We start from the raw sequence: 16,646 nt of genomic DNA on the forward strand, positions 1-16,646 counted from the left end.
CCATTTTAAATCATCCATCCTCAAGGTGGCCCCTTATTCACAGCTCCCGTAACAAGCAAAACACTTACGACTCCAGTGTGCTTCTTACAGGATTCAAACGGAAGAGAACCTTCTCCAGTTCGCCAGCTGTCCTCACCAATCTCATCACTCAAGAGAAATTCATTCAGCTTTTGAACACTATAAGAGGCAAACAAGCACACGAACGATATGGGTTAAAAATAAAACCACCACCAAAGAAGTTCTACCTAAGTAAACAAACTTTTCCCCCAACCATTTCCATGGTAAGTCAGTCAGCTCTAAGTATCATTTTTCAAGACCAACTGGGAATTCAGTTAGGGAATGCCAGGGACTGATGGCCTCATGGGACTTGGGCCTTTCAGTGCTTAAAATGGAAGAATCTTAGAAAAACCAGGACCTAAATTCAACCAAATCACTCTTGCACTTTTTTTTGCAACTGTATTTCTTGTCAAAGACAACAGAAGGAACTTGAAACAAGGTGGTTAAAAATATAATACTAACAAAGGAAGCATCATTATTCTAATTTTAAAAGTGAGGGGAAGAAAGGTACAGAGAAGTAAATAAAAGCATGAAGCGTACAACAGAGAGATCAAGGGTCCACACCCACTATACAACCTTGCATAAGCATTACTTATATATTGCCCATATTCCAGCAACCTGCATAGACAGGGCCCTCTCCTCAAAATGTCAGCCAAGACCAGTGGTATCAACATCATCTGGGAGCTTCCTCAAAACAGAAAATCTCAGCTCCCCACCCCTCAAGACCTCCTGAAGCAAAATTTGTATTCTAACTGGATCCAGAGATGCTTCATAAGCATGATACAGTTTAAGAAGCCCTGCTCTAGAAGAGTTCACAAACATCCTTTACTGTGTTCTCCAGAGGCTGGACACAAGACCCCTTGCTCCATCGACCCCACCCACTTTAAATTTCTCAAACCAGCAACACAGCATCAGAGCATCAGAGTAAAAAGAAAGAATCAAAGAAAACAATAACATAATTTGAAAACACCCCTCCATCAATCAAATGATATGCTAAAGAAAAGTCGGCGAACTTGAAGGATGAGAAATGCTCCTTTTAACATGCTAGGATGCTAACAGTAGACAAACCAGCTTGGTACAGGCAGCATCACCTGTAGAGGAAAATCTGTCATTGGTAGGAAACCAGAAAACATATACTTGAAACAAGAGATTTTTTTTTTTATTTTTCACTGGAGCTGGTAGTCAAGTGCCCCCAGGTAGGTCTCAGTAGTTTGTTTTTGTGACAGACTAATACAATGAAGAAAAGCATCTGTATGTATAACTGAATTACTGTGGCATACAGCAGTTATTAATAAAGGGTGACGCCCTGGTGGCTCAGATGATAAAGAATCTGCTTGCAATGCAGGAGACACAAGAGGCAATACAAAATTTAAAAAGACAGATAATAAAGAAGAAAAGAAAATTTAATCCAGTTTGTTGCCCAGGAACTTTAAGCCCTGTAGCCTTGCATGCCATAGAAGCTGCATACTTTCTTTGGAATCATGAAGGTAAATAAAAGCCACTGGGGCAGTCTATCTATTAACTTCTAAATTTCATTTACAGAAAACAAATAATTTTTAAAAAAGACTTTTTTTTTAACTGACACAGGGGCTTCCCTGTAGCTCAGCTGGTAAAGAATCTGCTTGCAATGCAGGAGACCCTGGTTCAATTCCTGGGTTGGGAAGATCCTCTGGAGAAGGGATAGGCTCCCCACTCTAGTATTCTTGGGCTTCACTAGTGGCTCAGATGGTAAAGAATCCATCTGCAATGTGGGAGACTGGATTTGATCCCTGGGTTGGGAAGATCCCTTGGAGGAGGGCATGGCAATTAATCCTAGGATCCTTGCCTGGAGAATCCCCATGAACAGAGGAGCCCGGCGGGCTGCAGTCCATGCGTCACAAAGAGTCAGACTTGACTGAGCGACTAAGCGCAGCACAGCATAGTTGATCTGGGGCTTCCCTGGTGGCTCAGGGGTAAAAAGACTCAGGTATGATCCCTGGGTCAGGAAGATCCCCTGGAGGAAGAAATGGCAACCCACTTCTGTACTCTTGCCTGGGAAATCCCAGGACAGGGGAGCCTGGCAGGCTACAGTCCATGGGGTTGCAAAGAGTCAGACACAACTTAGCAACGAAACAACAACAGTAATAGTTGATTTACAATATCGTGTTAGTTTCAGGTGTATAGCACAGGAATTGAGATATATATATCTGAATCTATCTAAATATATTTATATATATATACACACATATACTTCTTTTTAGATTCTTTTCCCTTGTAGTTTATTACAAAGTATTATGTATAGTTCCCTGTGCTATACCGTAGGCCCTTATTGGTTATCTATTTTAATATATATCAGTAGTGGTGTGTACATGTTAATTTCATATGAGAAATAATTTTTAACTGAAGTTTAGTTGATACAATATTATATAAGTTACAGGTGTGCAGTAAAGTGGCTCACAGTTTTTAAAGGTTATATTCCATTTATAGTTACAAAACACTGGCTATATTACCTGTGTTATGCAATATATCTTTTGTAGCTTATTTTATACATAAGAGTTTGGACCTCTTAATGCCCTATGCCTCTGTAGCCCCTTCCTCCTTCCCTTTCCCCAATGGCAATTAAATACTATAGAGAACCACTAGCTCTCTATAGATCTGTGAACCTCTTTTTTGTTATATTCTTAAGTTTGTTGTATTGGGTTGTCCAAAACATTTGTTCAGGCTTTTCCGGAACATCTTGAGGAAAAACTTACTAATGTTCTGGCCAACCCAATATTTTTTAGATTTCACTAAAAAGAAATGTTTAAGGAAAGCTTTGACTGAATAATATTCCATTGCATTTATATGCTGTATTTAGTTTATTCATCTGTTGATGGACATTTGGGTTGTTTCACTTTTTGGCTATTGTGATTAATGCTGCTATGAAGATGAGTGTACAGACATCTATTCAAGTCCCTGCTTTCAATTCTTTTGGGTATACACCCAAAACTGGAATTGCTAGATCATATAGTAATTCTATGTTTAATTTTTTGAGCATCTGCCATACTTTTTTTCCATGGTTCTGGAATTCTTGACTCAAATATATTTGAATTATGACAACATGGATAATAAACCTTGAAAACATTATGCTAAATAAGATAAGCCAGGCACACACACAAAAAACCAAAAACTGCTTAATTCCACTTATATGAGGTAGCTAGAATATACAGATTTCATGGAGACAGAACGTCAGTGGTGGTCACCAGGGCCTGGGAAGGGAGGTATAAGAGGAGTTATTGTTTAGTGATTACAGAGTTTCAATCTGAGAAAACGAAAAAGTTCTGGAGATGGACTGTGGTAGTATTTACATGACCGTGTGAATGACATGACAGTCTGAAGGCCACTGAACTGTCACATAAAGTGGTTTAAATGATAAACTGTATGTTGTACATATATTACTGATATTTTAAAAATAATTTCAGAACCAAAAAAAAAAGAAAAAAAAGAGAGTTTTTGGTTTTGCACTCTCTTTAAGTCTTTGACAGCGAAGCCTGATCACACAGACTTGAAAGACGGTGTAGAAATGCCTTATGAAATGGCGCTCCTTTCTTTACTTTTGTAGACTTTGTCATTCTGTTCTAATGTCTTGAAGAGACTGGATTTTAAGGAGCACGGCTTTATCAATCAAAGGAATACCCTTTAAACAACCTCCCACTATGTCTCTGTATACAAAGTACACAGCTGAGTTCGTGTGTCTTTGTAACTTTAAGTCCAGTAGCCCCTGGCACACATTACTCAATGAATGCTTGTTGGATCAATGAAAGAAGGTATAAACCAATGATTCAGACATTCAAGTAAGATCAGTTGACTCAATTTTCCATTTCTAGAACATATACAAATCTTACTGAAGCTTTTATGAAATTAACGAGCCCCATTCTAGCTGAGGGTCTTCGCAGGTGGCTCAGAGGTAGAGTCTGCCTCCAATGCAGGAGACAGGGGTTGGATCTCTGAATTGGGAAGATCCCCTGGAGAAGGAAATGATAATCCACTCCAGTATTCTTGCCTGGGAAATCCCATGGACAGAAGAACCTGGCAGGCTACAGTCCATGGGGTCATGAAAGAGTCAGACATGACTTGGAGACTAAACAACAGCAATTCTTGCTGAACGTAAGGAAGCAATGCTCCAGTGTGACTGGAGCATGGGTAGAACCATCTTTCCTTTTCATAAGATCCCACTTTGGACCTCCAGTTAGTGAACCTCAGAGGACCCAGTACTAGCACTTTTCTGAACCTCCCTCTCCATTTCCCCTCCCTTGTCCCCATTATTCCAGGCTCTCTGGCTAAGGGTCCCCTGAACAGCTCTTTTATTTGTTTTGTTACTGTCTATGTCTCCCACTAGACTGTGAAGTCTTTAAAACAAGATTTTCATCTTCAGAATCTAGCCCAGTGCCAAAAATATAACATAACAATTCCTCAAGAAATGTCTGGTGAATGAATAAATAGATAATACAACAAGCATTTCCTGTTCATATGAGGGCCTTTTAGAACTCACAGAGGCAAAACAATTATGGAAAATGCATGAATCCTGACCAAGGGTGAAGTAACTGCCACCACTCGGCCAGAGTCGTATTTTTACAATGCAAGTCTGTTCAAACAGTCCTCGCCTTAAAATAACAAATGGCCACCCTGCACTTTTCAGCATCATTGGCATCCTCTCTCTGCTCACTGGGATTTTACTCTCCAGCTTTATTCCCTATTGCTTGCCACATCAGGACCTTTCTCCCACTACATGCAATTAAGTTTAGTCCCTGGAAGGTACTGACTAGACTATCCTCCTTCTCTCTTGATAAGCTTCAATGAACCTTATATATGGCCCATGGCATAGTGTGCAGTGCTCTATCACAGCATTATGCTCCATGGTATAACTAGCTTCCCTGCCCAGTTTCTCCAGCTAGACTGTGGACTCCTGTGGATCTCACTTCATCTTTCATCGCTGCCATCCCCAGTGCTCAGCAAGATACCCAGAAAGACACTTCTCTGAAGCATGGAATGGAATTTAGTAAAATAGTGGCACATTAGTAAAATGGAGATTTGTTCAATATTTAATATATTTAGGCAATATGCTGGACATTTTTCATGTATCATCTCATTTAATTCTCCCAACTTCCATAAGCAGGAGGCCTTATGATGCTCATCTGATTAGTGAGGAACCTGAACCATAGAGGTACCAAATAACACGCCTGTAGTTGAACAGTGCTTGCGGTTGAACAGTTGCTATATAGGTATTGCAAGCAGGTACATTTGATCCCAACCAATTTCCTATCCTGCCTCCATCACCTTTATTGTTCAACATTTTACTAATTTCTTATTTGACTAGGTAATTCATAAAAGTATTTAAAGTTTTAAAAAGATTTTTTTGATATGAATCATTTCTAAAGTCTTTATTGAATTTGCTACAACATTGCTTCTGTTGTTTATGCTCTGGTTTTTTGGCCACCTGGCATGTGGGATCTTAGCTCTCCAACCACAGATCTAATCTCCAACCCTTACATTGGAAGGTGAAGTCTTAACCACTGGACTACCAGGGAAGTCCGAGTATTTAAATTTATGTTACCCATGGTATTTTTTCACTTTTTAAATCTGGGTGGTTAGATGCAGTTTGAGTACCTTGGGGCTTCCCAGGTGGCACTCCTGGTAAAGAATCCACGTGCCAACGCAAGAGACTCAAGAGATGTGGGTTCAATCCCCTGGAGGGGAAAATGGCAACCCATTCCAGTATTCTTGTTTGGGAAATCCCACGGACAGAGGATGGTGGACTATAGTCTGTGAGGTCACAGAGTCAGACATGACTGAGCATACATACGCACAGGAGAATCTCGGACGGGTACTATGTTTTGGGGGAATAACTTATTTTTACTGGCAGTTATGTGTTTTTCTTATGTGAAAGTTTTGTAAATGCAGACCAAGTCAACCTGTGAGCATGCTCTATGACAAATATCAGTAACAATTTATTTGATTGAAGGTAATCACAGTAGACTAGCCAAATATACTTTCCTCTGGGAGGTACATGAGAGGAAGGACACAAAGTTATCTTCCAACAAAGCAAGGGATTCGTTTTACACATTTTTTCCTTGGCAAATGACATCTTTGGACATAGATACTGCATTATACTTCAAATACCAGAAACCTAAACTCAAATTATTTATAAAGGATACAACATAGCAACTGACATTTTCCTCCAGAAAAGCAATTTACATTAACTATTTTCTTACAAAGAAACCAAAGAGGACAAGAAAGGCAAGCATCCAGAAAAAAATCACTCTTATTCAAGTATTTTAATATTTAAGAAATTAGTGACTTTCCTACTTTTTCTTCACTTCTTTCCTTCCATTTTGCAAATGCAGACTGGAACATATCATCGTAAAAGGTCGAAAGAACTCAAATGATGTGGAATGCTGCAGTTAAGAAGTGATAACCTGAATCTTTAATTGCCTCTTTCTTCCATTTTATTATGTATTATAAGGTCCCACCCACTGAGCACCACAAACAATTGTATCTAACAAGCTAAATATTTTTAAAAGAAAGCATAGAATTTTCTTGAGGCAACACATCTCCCGTGGCACAGAATTTTCCTATAGCAGAGAAGTTTACACGTCTCTTACATGCACATGTTGCACCCCATTCTAACCCACCAAATTTCAGAATGCATCTGAATGTAGCAAATAACTTGGACTTCTACAGTCCTGAGAAGCAGTTTCAAAATCAGCTAACCGAAGTCTCCAATTATAAACAGGCTGCTTCAACTCGCTGTGGGCCAACTGGCATTCAAGACTGGTCATGGGATCCCAGGCGCAGAGGAAAATGCCGAGCCCAGTCCACACTGGGAAAAATGCTCATCTGGGTTCCGAGAACCAGCACACAGTGGGAAAAAGCACTGGCCTCTTCTGTTGACTGGTCATTTCCCTAGGACCCACAAATCAACCACTGAAATTCACTTTAGAGAAGCAAGGTTTTATAAGCTGATTCCATTTGGCCTATGGCTTGGGAAATCTGGAGCTGAGCCCTGAAAACAGACTGGTCTTTATCAAACTGGCAAATGCCTATTCCCTGGAACATACAGAAGAGAGAGTGCAATGCAGAAATATACAGGGATTATGATCCACTCTCAGTTTCACTAGGATGCACTACAGCAGGATTGTATCCTGTGGACTTGGGGAAACCCACAGCCCTAGATTAATTAGTGTGTTTTTTTTTTTTTTATAGTAACATAGTTAAAGTTCTTTCACTGCTTGCAACCTGGCAACCTCCTGATTTCAGAGGAGTGATCTATTATTAGTTATCAACTGTTTTCTATCTCTACTTGTAGCACAAAGTCAAATTCAATTAAGAAGGCAGCAATGAGAGGGGCAACTATTAAATGTAGAAAATGAAAATAAGAACCAAAATAGCAGAGTCTGGCCATTTATCAGTTTTACTGTTTGAAGTGGCTTCTCTTCCAGGGCACTGCCTAATTTGGAAGTGGTGCTACAGAAATCAGTCAGTGATCCGTACAAGTGTTTCAGAAAGCAGAACAATGAGCAAAGAAAATGAGGGCAGATGAGTCCAGAGGGCCTGAGCTTTAAATGCTGAACCGCTCCAGAGTCTGTTACAAATGACATATCTTACAGAATAGGATTGTAATGATCATGATATGAATTAGTGTAACCAATCACAATTTGCTTTATAATAAGATAAGGTGTGGCAGCATAGTCATGAGCATAGCTGCTTCCAAGCAGATGTTTAGTTCAGTTCAGTCGCTCAGTCATGTCCAACTCTTTGCGACCCCATGGACTGCAGCACACCAGGCCTCCCTGTCCATCACGAACTCCTGGAGTTAACTCAACTCCTGTCCATCGAGTTGGTGATGCCATCCAACCATCTCATCCTCTGTCATCCCCTTCTCCTCCCTTCAATCTTTCCCAGCATCCAGATCTTTTCCAATGAGTCAGTTCTTCTATGAGGTGGCTAAAGTATTGGAGTTTCAGCTTCAATATCAGTCCTTCCAATGAATACTCAGGACTCACTTCCTTTACGATGGACTGGGTGGATCTCCTTGCAGTCCAAGGGACTTTTCCAACACCACAGTTCAAAAGCATCATTTCTTCGGTGGTGAGCTTTCTTTATAGTTTAACTCTCACATCCATACATGACTACTGGAAAAACCATAGCCTTGACTAGATGGACCTTTGTTGGCAAAGTGATGTCTCTGTTTTCTAATATACTGTCTAGGTTGGTCATAACTTTTCTTCCAAGGAGCAAGTGTCTTTTAATTTCAAGGCTGCAGTCACCATCTACAGTGATTTTGGAGCCCCCCAAAATAAAGTCTGTCACTGTTTCCACTGTTTTCCCATCTATTTGCCCTGAAGTGATGGGACCAGATGCCATGATATTAGTTTTCTGAATGTTGAGTTTTAAGCCAACTTCTTCACTCTCCTCTTCCACTTTCATCAAGAGGCTCTTTAGTTCTTTGCATTCTGCCATAAGGGTGGTGTCATCTGTGTATCTGAGGTTATTGATATTTCTCCCAGCAATCTTGATTCCAGCTTGTGCTTCATCCAGCTCAGCATTTCTCATGATGTACTCTACATATAAGTTAAATAAGCAGAGTGACAATATACAGCCTTGACATACTCCTTTCCCTATTTGGAACCAGTCTGTTGTTCCATGTCCAGTTATAACTGTTGCTTCCCAACCTGCATACAGATTTCTCAAGGGCAGGGCAGGTGGTCTGGTATTCCTATCTCTTTCAGAATTTTCCACAGTTTATTGTGATCCACACAGTCAAAGGCTTTGGCATAGTCAATAAGGCAGAAATAGATGTTTTTCTGGAACTGCCTTGCTTTTCGATGATTCAACAAATGTTGGCAATTTGATCTTGGTTCCTCTGTCTTTTCTAAATCCAGCTTGAACATTTGGAAGTTCACAGTTCACGTACTTTTGAAACCTAGCTTGCAGAATTTTCAGCGTTACTTTGCTAGCGTGTGAGATGAATAGAATTGTGTGGTAGTTTGAGCATTCTTTGGCATTGCCTTTCTTAGGGATTGGAATGAAAACCGACCTTTTCCAGTCCTGTGGCCACTGCTGAGTTTTCCAGTTTTGCTGGCATATTGAGTGCAGCACCTCCACAGCATCATCTTTCCGGATTTGAAAGAGCTCAACTGGAATTCCATCACCTTCACTAGCTTTGTTTGTAGTGATGCTTCCTAAGGTCCACTTGACTTCACATTCCAGGATGTCTGGCTCTAGGTGAGTGATCACACCATCGTGATTATCTGAGTTGTGAAGATCTTTTTTGTATAGTTCTGTGTATTCTTGCCACCTCTTCTTAATATCTTCTGCTTCTGTTAGTCCATACCATTTCTGTCCTTTATTGTGCCCATCTTTGCATGAAATGTTCCCTTGGTAGCTCTCATTTTCTTGAAAAGATCTCTAGTCTTTCCCATTCTGTTGTTTTCCTCTATTTCTTTGCACAGAGGAAGGCTTTCTTATCTCTCCTTGCTATTCTTTGGAACTCTGCATTCAAATGGGTATATCTTTGATTTTTCCTTTGATTTTTGCTTCTCTTCTTTTCTAAGCTATTTGTAAAGCCTCCTTCTGATCTTTTCTTTGGAGATGGTCTTGATCCTTGTCTCTTGTACAATGTCATGAACCTCCATCCATAGTTCTTCAGGCACTCTGTCTATAAGATCTAATCCCTTCAATCTATTCCTCACTTCCATTGTATAATCATAAGGGATTTGATTTAGGTCATACCTGAATGGTCCAGTGGTTTTCCCTACTTTCTTAAATTTCAGTCTGAATTTGGCAATAAGGAGTTCATGATCTGAGCCACAGTCAGCTCCTGGTCTTGTTTTTGCTGACTATATAGAGCTTCTCCATCTTTGGCTGCAAATAATATAATCAATTTGATTTCAGTGTTGACCATCTGGTGATGTCCATGTGTAGAGTCGTCTCTTGTGTTGTTGGAAGAGGGTGTTTGCTATGACCAGTGCGTTCTCTTGGCAAAACTATTTTTAGCCTTTACCCTGCTTCATTCTGTACTCCATGGCCAAATCTGCCTGTTACTCCAGGTGATTCTTGACTCCCTACTTTTACATTCCAGTCCCCTATAATGAAAAGGACATCTTTTTTGGGTGTTAGTTCTAGAAGGTCTTGTAGGTCTTCATAGAACCACTCAACTTCAGCTTCTTTAGCATTACTGGTTGGGAAATAGACTTGGATTGCTGTGATATTGAATGGCTTGTCTTGAATGACTTGTTTTTGACATTGCCTCCAAGAACTTCATTTTGGACTCTTTTGTTGACTATGATGGTTACTCCATTTCTTCTAAGGGATTCTTGCCCACAGTAGTAGATATAATGGTCATCTGAGTTAAGTTCACCCATCTACCCAAGCATTTACCTTGGTTCATTTCCCGCACAATGCAGTGAGCTAACCATTGGGGCTCCCTGGTGGCTCAGATGGTAAAAGGCTCTGTCTGCAATACAGGAGACCAGGGTTCGATCCCTGGGTCAGGAAGATTCACTGGAGAAGGGAATGGTTATCCACTCCAGTATTCTTACCTAGAGAATTCCATGAACAGTATGGACAGAGGAGTCTGACAGGTTATAGTCCATGGGGTCACAAAGAGTCAGACACGGCTGAGCAACTAACACAAGTTATACACATCATAACGATATTTTGTATTAAGTCATTAAGTCACTATATACTATTGCCTAAAACTGGAGCTTCTGTTATTTTGAATATTAAATACAAGTTTTCCCAATAATACATAAATATTGGGAAATTTACTCATTTTTAAAGGTCTTATGATAGATGCTCCACATTACTAGCAGTGGCAACACTACGCTTAGTATAGTTAAGGCTTCAATTTTCCAGTTTTATTTCTGTATTGCAACATCTTGGTTTTTTTTTTCAAAGGCCAGATGTAAATACGATAAATACTGTTTATGAAACATGCTGAGATTTTATAAGGTTTATAAAACTTCATAGCAAAAAGCAAAATACTATCTTAAGAATACCTATCAAATATAGGAGACTAAAGCACATACGGTGTAGTATAACATGGTTTTCTAACATATGTATTATATAATACAAGTAAAAATGGTGGGGAAATGGTTACTATCAGATCACATCTTTTTATAACTGTGCATTATGGGACATTGTGAGTCGAAGGTGAGGTCCACACTGATCAGAAACCTATAAAAGTATAGTTAAAGTGAACAAAACACTGCACTGATTTCTGCAAAGTCTTCCCATTTGCAGAGACTGTGAGTCTGGAATTTTATTTATTTTTTCTTTGCCAAACTAAACTAAAATAAGACAGAAAATATGAGTTGATGTGAACATTATCACTGTTGGTAAAAATATAAACTAGCCCAACTTTGCTGGAAAACATTATGGCCATACTCATTAAAAAAAATCTTAAAAACTTGTTACATCTTTTGACCTATATCTCCTTTAATGGAAAACCACATGGCCATACTCATTAAGCACCTTAAGAAGATGCACACTATCAGAATGAGTGTTGGCACTTCTAGAAATCTGACTTTAGCAAATAATCAGAGAAGAGTTTAAAGATAAAGAGATGCTTCTCTCAAATGTTATTTATGTTAGGGTGAAAACAGAAACATTCTAAATGTCCAATGAAGTGGTAACCGCTAAGTAAATTCAAATACTTCCAAATAGTGGAATATCACGTAGCCAGTAAATATCATGCATATGGTCTTAATGAGGGAAAAAATAACCAAAAAATTCAAAATTTTTATTTTAGAGTAATTATTTTTACATGAAATAAGGGACTGAAAGGTCTCACAGCAAAGTTTTAACAAGTTATCTCTGATACCAAGTAATCTCTGGGCAGTGATTAAGATGTTCTTTTTATTCATTTTCTAACTTACTACCACGAGCATGTAGGCTTTCAAGGTGGTGCTAGTGGTAAAGAACCTGCCTTCTAATGCAGGAGATGTAAGAGATGCAGGTTTAATCCCTGGGTCAGGAAGATTCCCTGGAATAAGGCATGGCAATCCACTTCAGTATTCTTGCCCAGAGACTCCTGTGGTCAAAGGAGCCTGCTGTGGGGTCGCAAAGAGTCGGACACAACAGAAGTGCCTAAACCACTGCCAACATGAGCAAGTAGTATTTTTATAATCAAGCAAAAAACACCAGACATCCCAGCACATACCTGATGATGGCTTTGACTGCAAACCTGACCACGGTGGAGAGCAGGAAGAGAGGGGTGACCAGGATGTGGAACAGAGACAGCGAAGCAAAGGCCTCTGCAGGTTTGAGGTTGTTCCCGCTGGCATATGCGTGGGTCACAAACGTCTGTGCAAAGAAAGGGTTTTAGAGAAAGCTGGAGAAAGTGTCACAAATACTTATGTTAAATTTTACAAACCAAACAGCCTCTTCTATGCCAGCAGGTCCACTGCAACTCTGAAAAATACTATTACTTCATCCAAATTACTCCCTAAGAAAAACAACACTTGAGTACTTAAGTACTAAAATACTAGAGTACTTAATGGTCTACATTAGTTCTAGCAGTAAACTTGTGAAAAGTGCAAAACAGATTCTAAAGATCAGAAAACTGACTTCTGTCGAATTACTGAAAAGGGGAAATAACTATGAGAGAATCCAGAGTTCTTAACACCTGGTCAGGCTCTTTCCAACCAGTACTACATTTTTTGAGAAAGAAAAAAGAAAATTCCATTGTTTGGGGGTCCCTATTGTGACTCTTTCCTAAAATCGCCAACACTGGTATCCAAGGCAAACTTACATTTCTAAATGTAACACTAGTTCCTGGGTTTGTCCTTTTCTTTTGAAATGTAATCATTTAACATATTTGGGTTGCTGATCCAGTACAATCCTGTTGTAAGAATGTCCAGGAATCAGGTCATGGATGTTAGAACAGTAAGTTCTCAGCCTGTTAATTTTGTTCCCCGGGCACATTTGGCAGTGTCTGGGGATATTTTTGATGGTACTAATGGCATTTAAAAAGTGGAAGCCAGAGATGCTGCTAGACATCTTAATGCAGAGCTACAAAGAATTAATTTTTGAGCCCAAAGTTCCATAGTGCCATGGTTGAGAAACCCCAGATTAGAACCGTCACAGTGGAGACAGCAACAAGGTGGTAATACATGTTACCACCCACATATGCTTATTCCTAAGTCATTTCCAAACACTGACTTGTTTCCATTTCTAAAGGTAAGAAAACATGTCTTACAGCAAGAACAGCTGCTATGGGAATTGCCGCGTTCATGAAGACTGTGGAAAGAAAGCAAAGGCGTTAGTGTCATTGAACTGTGAAACATCTTCAGGAGCTTTAATTAATCATTATTATTTTAACTTTCCTTGAAGACATTCAAGGACTGAGTGCATTAAATAACATTTTGTCTTTGAGTCCACAAACATTTCCCAGTTGGTATTTCTTGGTTCACAGTTGTGAACTCCCACACATGAATCTTAACCAGAAAATGTTCTAGTTTATTGAAAAATTATTTTTGAGCATTGATTTCTTTTTCTGGCTGAGCCACACAGCAAGCTGGATCTTATTCCCCAGCATGGAACCCCCACTCCCTGCATTGGAAGTGTGGAATCTTAAGCACTGGACTACCAGGGAAGTCCCCCCAATTATATTTTTATGAAACGTTACAAAGAGCAAAATTTAAATAAAATAATCCTTTAATAACTTAAGTTATTAGAATTTAACAAATACGCATTCTTCAGAGTATTTACAGTCTACATTTTGTTTCCACTAAACTAATTTAAAAATATGAAAGCTGGGATATTACACAGATAAAGGGGGCTTTGCTGGTGGCTCAGATGGTGAAGAATCCGCCTGCAATGCAGGAGACCTGGGTTTGATCCCGGAGTCAGGAAGATCCCTTGAAGAAGGGAATGGCAATCCACTCCAGTATTCTTGTCTGGAGAATCCCATGGACAGAAGAGCCTGGTGGGCTGTAGTCCATGAGTTTGCAAAGAGACACGCTGAGCGGTTAACACTTTTATTTTCACACACAGAGAAAAAGCACGAATTTGACAATATGTGAAAAATCTCTCTCCCGAAGTGATATTAGTTTTCACTTAGAGACCTTTTGTTTGATAAAATAACTCCATATCCTGGACACTCTGCTTGTTTAACTCTCTCTCCAGGACTATAGTGCACTATCATTTGATAAGCATGATACACAGAACTGAAATAAGAAAAACTCAGATTTAGGCTAAAATACTTGCATTTGGAAGTAACAGGAAAAAAAATCAAAAGCCAAGTTGATGATTTGTAGTTATTTTGTCATAAAACGGGACAGAGAACCACAAAGCAACTGCACTGTTGGTAACAGAGCCAGGCAATAGCAGAGTAAGAACTAGAATCTAATTTTCTCAACACTCAGAAGAGTCCATCTATACAGAGTAAAGTCAGAAAAAGAAAAACAAATATAGTATATTAATGCATATATGTGGAATCTAGAAAGATGGTATAGAAGACCTTATGTGCAAACCAGAAAAACAGACCCAGACATAGAGAACAAATATATGGATACCAAGGGGGAAAGGAGTGGGGTGGGAGGAACTGGGAAATTGGGATTGATACATATACACTATTGATACTATGTGTAAAATAGGTAACTAACAAGAACCTATGGTATATCACAGGGAACTGGACTTAATGTACCTTGTTATCCTAAACAGGAAGGAAATCCAAAAAGGAGGGGATACATGTATGTATATATGGCTGACTCATTTTTTGCTGTAGGTCAGAAACTAACACAGCGCTGCAAAGCAACTACACTCCAATAAAAATTAATTAATAAAAAAGAGAATCCATCCAAAAATCACCACCAGCTCTCATGATCTGTTTTCATGAACTGTCCTTACCACCACATATAGACTCAGCCTGTGCTTTTAAAGGTCCAGAAGAGGCTTAGCTACCAAATTTGAATTCTTGTACAGTACCAGCAATCCAAACACAGCTCTGAGATCATAATAGTACAGATGAAGAGCTGTGTTTCCATCATCTTTCTCTGCCTAGTGTTACCTTATTTTTTTCTAAGTGTATTTTTTTCTTTTCCTTCATATCATTATTTATGACTCATTCTAAATATCTTTAAATAAGTTATCTCTGGATGAGGGAGAGCTAGAACAGCTGCTATTTTATTAAAAACTACTTATCTGGCACTCTGCACCCAATGCAGGAAGCAGGACCATTTCTATCTCAGCATAAAGATGAGAATGAGACGCATGAGGTCACACACCTGGGCTTCTCAGACCGTGCTCACCACCACTTCACTCTGCCACTACCCAGCAACTTACAATTACTCACCTATGATAGGAGCACCTTCACGTGCATTCTCCTTTTTAACGATTACAACTACCCCCGCGCAATAAAGAAAACAGCAAGGATGAGTAAAAGGCAAGATTCTAAACTAGGAGATGACACAGCTTGGATTAAAACCCACACTTTTCTGGTCAAAAGCTTCATGTTCTTCCCACTTCTCCATGTAAAACTCTATCAAAGTGAAGGGAGAAAAAATAAAAGTGTCGTTCATTCTTTTTTTTGCCAATAAATTAAATCCATAAACAGCACATATTCATTTGGCAGTGGAGACTAGGAAATGATTCAACAGAATTTCTTTTGCCCCCAGATATCATCTCTAGTGGAAAGAACACTGATTCATAGAGATGGATTTTCAGTTCTATTAGCATTTGTCCCGTTTAACTTTATTTTTCAATATTTTCCGATACCATGGATTGAGCATTTTTATGTACATTATCTTACTTAATTCCCCCAGGTATGCTTAATACAGCCCAACTTCCTAATGAGGAAACTGAGATGCCACCAAACGCTGACCAAGGGTGCAGAGTGGACAGGCAACGAGGCAGGATTTCATTTGAGGTCAGCCTGCACTCCAAGACCCAACAATACCCACTGTGTTGTATGGCTGACTTTTTTCTTTCATTTTTTCTTCTTATGGTTTTATGCAAATACCATTTATAAACTATTTTTAACAGTTACAGAACAGTGCCACTTTCACTGTTTCATTTGATTCTCACAATATGCCTGTGAGAAGGTATTCTCTCTCTTCTTTTTTTTAAAAAGATTTTTTGATGTGAACCATCTTTGAAGTATGTTACTGAATTTGTTAGAACACTGCTTCTGTTTTATGTTTTGTTTTTTTGGCTGCGAGGCATGTAGGATCTTAGCTCCCTGACCACGGGTTGAACCTGCACCGTCTGCGTTGGAAGTTGATGTCTTAAAACACTGGACCACCAGGGAAGTCCTGAGAAAAGCATTATTTTTATTATACCGATTTTTAGAGGAGGAAACTGAGGGAGTGAGGCTACTGAACACTAGCCCACTTGCCAGGTGCTTTATTCACAATGAATACAAAGCACTTGACATACTGCCTGGAATAGAGTCAATCAACAAGTCAGTCAACATCTGCAGCATTCTTTAATCTATTGTCATCTTTATCACAATCCTACATGATAGGAATTTTTATCATCCAATGTTACGGATGAAAAAATTGAGGCTTGGAGAACAGAAGTAGTGATTTGGTCAAAGCCAACCTGCTATGTAGTGGCAGAGGTGAGAT

The 16,646-nt window shown here is 39.3% G+C and overlaps 1 protein-coding gene across 4 annotated transcripts in view; it reads right to left on the bottom strand.

The window, feature by feature from the left end:
- ABCC9 (ATP binding cassette subfamily C member 9) overlaps positions 1–16,646 on the bottom strand; it is a 148,999-nt gene that overhangs the window by 98,453 nt on the left and 33,900 nt on the right. For all 4 annotated transcript variants that reach the window (XM_070453746.1, XM_070453744.1, XM_070453747.1 and 1 more), the window contains exons 13-15: positions 13,277–13,317; positions 12,239–12,381; positions 69–177 (exon numbers count right to left, since the gene is read on the bottom strand). In XM_070453746.1, coding sequence (XP_070309847.1) covers positions 69–177; positions 12,239–12,381; positions 13,277–13,317 — 293 coding nt within the window. The remainder of the gene's footprint in view (positions 1–68; positions 178–12,238; positions 12,382–13,276; positions 13,318–16,646) is intronic.

Source organism: Odocoileus virginianus, chromosome 23 (genome assembly GCF_023699985.2).
Source record: "Odocoileus virginianus isolate 20LAN1187 ecotype Illinois chromosome 23, Ovbor_1.2, whole genome shotgun sequence".
NCBI lineage: Eukaryota > Metazoa > Chordata > Mammalia > Artiodactyla > Cervidae > Odocoileus > Odocoileus virginianus.